General features: G+C 40.4%; 1 protein-coding gene across 1 annotated transcript in view; it reads right to left on the bottom strand.

Moving 5' to 3' along the window:
* Window positions 1-4,801, bottom strand: part of LOC101853494 (WD repeat domain phosphoinositide-interacting protein 4) — a gene marked incomplete in the record, with an annotated part of 15,904 nt that extends 11,103 nt beyond the window's left edge. The window contains 6 exon segments of the mRNA XM_013088065.2: window positions 155-246; window positions 820-907; window positions 1,512-1,616; window positions 2,297-2,371; window positions 2,854-2,980; window positions 4,660-4,801. Coding sequence (XP_012943519.1) covers window positions 155-246; window positions 820-907; window positions 1,512-1,616; window positions 2,297-2,371; window positions 2,854-2,896 — 403 coding nt within the window.
* Window positions 4,802-5,166: the final 365 nt, after the last annotated feature.

Genomic DNA, 5,166 nt, shown 5'->3' on the forward strand with positions numbered 1-5,166 from the left:
GGTGGCCCCAAAATTGAGAACAGTTGTCTTCGATCACCATCCGTGCAAAATTCAAAATTCCTACCAAAACTGGAAACACTCTAGTCAGAATAAAAACAAACACACAGAAGAATGGCAAGTAATGAGACATTGCAGAAGTCTACGGGCGCCGCACCTCCTGGGTTGTCCCTGGTGGTGAACTCGGTCAAGGTCTCGCCTCTCGGAACTCTCAGCACGATGATGCGGCTTCTCAATATCACAAGGAGTCTGCCGAGGAAAAACACAGTATGAGGAGAATGACATGACTCAGGGTTACGTTATCAACCGTAAACTCTCAACTAAATCCTACATACTTTCTATGCTAGATGTGCTGCATCTCTGGCTGAAGGCAGCTGGATCAGAAAAGTAGAGTAAAACCTTTACAGCCAACAGGCGTCTCATTCGCACATCCCCAAGGTCACCTCCTTCCACTGTAGGATCGACAAAGCACCTTATCACCTATATGGTCGCTTTCAAGCACAAGGGGGCTATCCCTAAAAATGTTGTTTTGAGAAAATCTAAGCTTAAGTTTTCGGACCCTCGTTCAGTTTCTTTAAAAGACAAGGAGAGTTTTCTCTATAACCAAACAAATATACACACCAATGAAACCAAACTTCTCCTATAGGTAGGGCAATGCCCACTTTTGGTGCAGGTCAAGACTTCTGGAACCCCCCCAAAATCTGGGCTAGCCCGCTTGTCCTGAAAAGTGAAGATATCGCCCCACACAGGCAAAGCTGCATCTAGCATTGCTCCTGTCTATGGTTATAGAAAACAGAACGGCAAAAGGAATGAAAACCGTACCTGTCATTTATCATCTTGATACTCAAAACTGGCTCTTTTAACACAACTTTGGACAGCGGCCTTTCTTTCAACAGGTCCCACAAGACGACTGAAAACAAAAAAAGAAATGGTGGACATGGAAGGGCTGAAGTGAGATAATCCAAACAACAAACCAATCAGGGGGGGGGGGAGAATGTAGGAAGAGGCAAGCAGCAAACCACCGCTGGCATCCTCAAAGAACCAGACATCCAGCACAGTGTCATTATAATGGTAAAAAATGGCAAGGGGGGAAATAAGAACCACAACAGTAGACACTAGACATATAACATTAGTAAGCCTTTGATGACAGCACTTTATGTCAAATTGAAAAATAGTTTTCCTTAGCAATCATCAACACACTGGCCTGCCCCATCACTTATGAAAGCAAAGAACACCAAAAACTACTTTACCTGTACGGTCATCAATACACCTGCCCCATCACTTTTGAAAACACTACCAATAGCTACTTTACCTGTACGGTCATCAATACACCTGCCCCATCACTTATGAAAACACTACCAATAGCTACTTTACCTGTACGGTCATAACACTACCAATAACTACTTTACCTGTACGGTCATAACACTACCAAAAACTACTTTGCCTGTACGGTCATAACACTACCAAAAGCTACTTTACCTGTACGGTCAAAACACTAACAAAAGCTACTTTACCTGTACGGTCATCAAACAAAGGTCTGGCTCCACCGCTGACAAAAGCCACAATGTTGGACCGAAACCGCATCTCCACACACCTCACACTCCCAATCTTTGCTTCGCCTGAGGAAGTAAGTTGATAGAATTATGAGCATGGTATTTATTTAAGAAATTAATTTAATATAATTATGAACAAGGTATTCATTAAGAACAAAGTAAGATCTTCAACATATGTTAAATTTGCATACATTTAATATCTTAAATATTTTATAAATTATCAAATATTACTCAAAAATGATTTTTATCTTTAGTACAGGTTCCTGTGCAAGCAAATTATAAACATAACATTCAACTGTACAAACTGGTTCTTAAGGGGACTAGGTTCCTGCTCGGAGTTTTCTTAGGCAGACATCAGTGTATGATGTAATTTTATATATATATATATATAATCATGCATCGCAAAGGAACGATTTTCACAACGGAGCATTCTGTTTTAAGAACGCAAAAAAAATTACTTCCTCAGGACACTTTTGACTTCCTGAACGACAATCAAATCTGCGACCTCAACTCAAACGGGGCCTGTAAAACTATTCTTGCAGTTCAAAGAGTTGTAACATTCGGCTAACGTTTTATCAGGACCAGTTGTGCCATGTTCAAGGTGACCCAATCCCTATCCGAGGGTACTTTGTGAATTAAAGCATGACGCAAAAGCATAATTAATGTCACTTATTTTTTATACACACACCTTTAAAAGAAAAAAAGAAATTTAGAATTTCAAGTGATCAGAAGTCACTGCAACCTACCAACATGAGTAATCTGGACTAAAGGGTCCATGTGGAAGATTCTCAATCCATCGTCTGTCGCACATATAAAATACTCTGAAACAAAACAAAATCAAGCAGTTTATTTACCAGTGAACAGAACTAAATATATATATATAATAATTTTTAAAAAGATCAAAACAAAATTTTTAGGTTTAGTAAGTTTTTTACGGCACTTGCAACATAATGAGGTCATATAAGTGCCGAAGATTAGAGGAGTTACAAGAGAGTAACATAAACAAAATAGAAAGAGGGGAGATAAGGACGATAGATGTTTGATAGGAAAAAATGAGCAAACCACACCAGAGCACCTGCCAACCACCCACCAAAACAAAACAAAAATCTGTAACCTTTAACACTATTTCTTTCCAATGTATTCCTAGCTTATGACCAAACACATTCTGGTGAAATCAAAATGTAACATACAGATTTTTAGAAAAAAATTCAAACTTCAAGACTCAAATAATTTATGTTCTAAAAAGAAATTTTAAGAAATCAAACATCTTCCAAACAATCCAAGATATTTTTCTTTCACATACCTTGGTCCTGATTCAGTTTCACATTCATTACTTGTCGCGCCATCTTTCACTACAACAAAGGCAAAGTTCTCCAATCACAGAAAATACCACGGGTCAGATCCAGGCTCTTTTTTTACAGTGCTGAAACCTGAAACAAACATGAAAACAATTTTAAAAATTTAAGAAACAGCTTGGGAATACCGGGGTGGGGGTGGGGGGGGGGATGACACGTCTAGTCGAGTTTGAGGGAAGAGACGCTGCACATTGACACATCAATTGACACAATAATGGTCAGGCAGCACAGAAAAAATGCAAGACAAAAGTTGTAACCGTAGGAGTTTTACACTCCCATCAACGCTATTTAGATTACAGAAAAGAGATGGGCTGTTTTCATCCTGCCTGTCAGGATCAACTGGGACCGAACGGGGTGATACAACATTCCAACAGACAGACAATGAAAAGCTACCCACAAATGGAGGTTATAGTCAATCAGCTATTTACTCTTCATCTCTGGCAAGCCACTCCCAGCGACTCCCTGTTGGAACCGCTCCACTGTGCCGGTGAGCCACTGACAGCAGCAACCACCAAAAAATACAGGGCTTAGACTTATAATTTACAGACATTTCTATTAGAAACTACAAAACTTTAACCTCACAGCTCAAGCAACCATTTGGACAAAATGTGAGATTGCTCAGACAAAACTCAGTGGGGGTTACATTTTTGGCGAGCTAGCCGTAGTTTAGTCTGTAGTTTGCCCACAACCACAACTACAACTTAGAACTAGAACACACCTGCTTTAAGTCACTTGTTTACGGCGCTTGCAACTGCAAATAAGGTCATATCTGAGCATGCGGTACACATTTATTATAAACATTTTCAGTTTCATTGAGGAATTAATTTTGAACTTGACCCGGGTGGCGGTCGAAGCCTACTCTTATCGATTTTGAGCCACCAAAGAGATCTTAAGGTGCACAACTTGCACACAGGACCTCCGAAATTTTTCGCCCTTGTCCGAGAAAGCTAGGAGAAATATCTTATCTACCATAAAAGACCAGAGGGTGTGGCTGAAAGACAGCAGTAAGAAGGAGCCTAGGAGTAGCAGTAGAAAGGATGCAGAAAGAGTGAGGAGCTGTGGTCGCTAGTTTATGTTACTGAGTTCCTACCAAGATCTTGACTTCAACAACAAGAAAGAAATAATGGACATGGCCGATTAACTAGGCCCTGTGCTCAAAGGGAGTGTTGACGTATACGGTAACCGAGTACTTAGTTTTGAGGGCCCCTTGAGCTAGTAGGCCCATGGCCATGAACGAGGGTGGACCTGCCAGTTACCATACTATGACTATGATGTATGAAAACTCTGAGACTACGTGCCCTGTTACAATGTACGTAGACACTCCGGTACTCAAAACTACCTCTTGTAGATCTAGATCTAGTCCTGTTGTACTGCTGTAGTTAATAATTTTAATTGGCATCCTTATTTTTTTAAATATTTATAATCATAATCCCTTCACATTCTGGGAATGATTCCCAGTGTAGATCTATGCCATGCCATACTTTATTCCTTCAGTTTTAATAAGTCCAAACCCTTGCCCCTTACGCCTCAGCTTAAAGTACATTTTTATTTGAATTTCCCCCACCATCGTATCGGAGAAAACCTCGCAAAATCAAACAAAGACAAAGACAAAGAGATCGAAACCTGAAACTCGAGTTGGCGTGTTGTTGGTTGGGCCATGGTGTTGCTCTGACTGATTATTCAACCCAACTGTGTAACTCAGTGCCACAAACAACAGCATAGTAAATGGAAGCATACACAAATAAAATTCCTACCAAAGTAATCACAAAGTTCCCCTATAATCACAGCCAGGAGTCACAGCCGATCTGAAGGCATGCTATCTTGTCTAGGTGGTAGGTCCCCACCTCCGCTACACTTTTCGCTTTGTTGTTGTTTGTGAAGTCAGCTGGGGTCAAGTCACGTGATTTGCTTAGCTCATCAAAAATAAGGAATATTTTCTCCGAAACAAATACCTGGTGCTCAACTGAGTTGCGACGGCATTGGTATGGGGCGGTTATAACCTCGCTGTGAACTATAGTATTATTATGAACCTGTCCATGACCAAAAATTTAACTAGAATTATCGCATCTAAAAATAGATCTGGCTAAGCTAATTGAGAACATATCATTATATAAGTTGAAAGTTGAAAAACAGTCCGTCTTTTCGCGCCACAAAAAAGGATGCTTTTTACCTGAGGATACCGCGCGCTGTGTGTGTGTGTGTGTGTGTGTGTGTGTGTGTGTGTGTGTGTGTGTATGTGTGTGTGTATGTGTGTGTGTGTG

This window comes from Aplysia californica, unplaced genomic scaffold, assembly GCF_000002075.1.
Source record: "Aplysia californica isolate F4 #8 unplaced genomic scaffold, AplCal3.0 scaffold00680, whole genome shotgun sequence".
NCBI classification, from domain to species: domain Eukaryota; kingdom Metazoa; phylum Mollusca; class Gastropoda; order Aplysiida; family Aplysiidae; genus Aplysia; species Aplysia californica.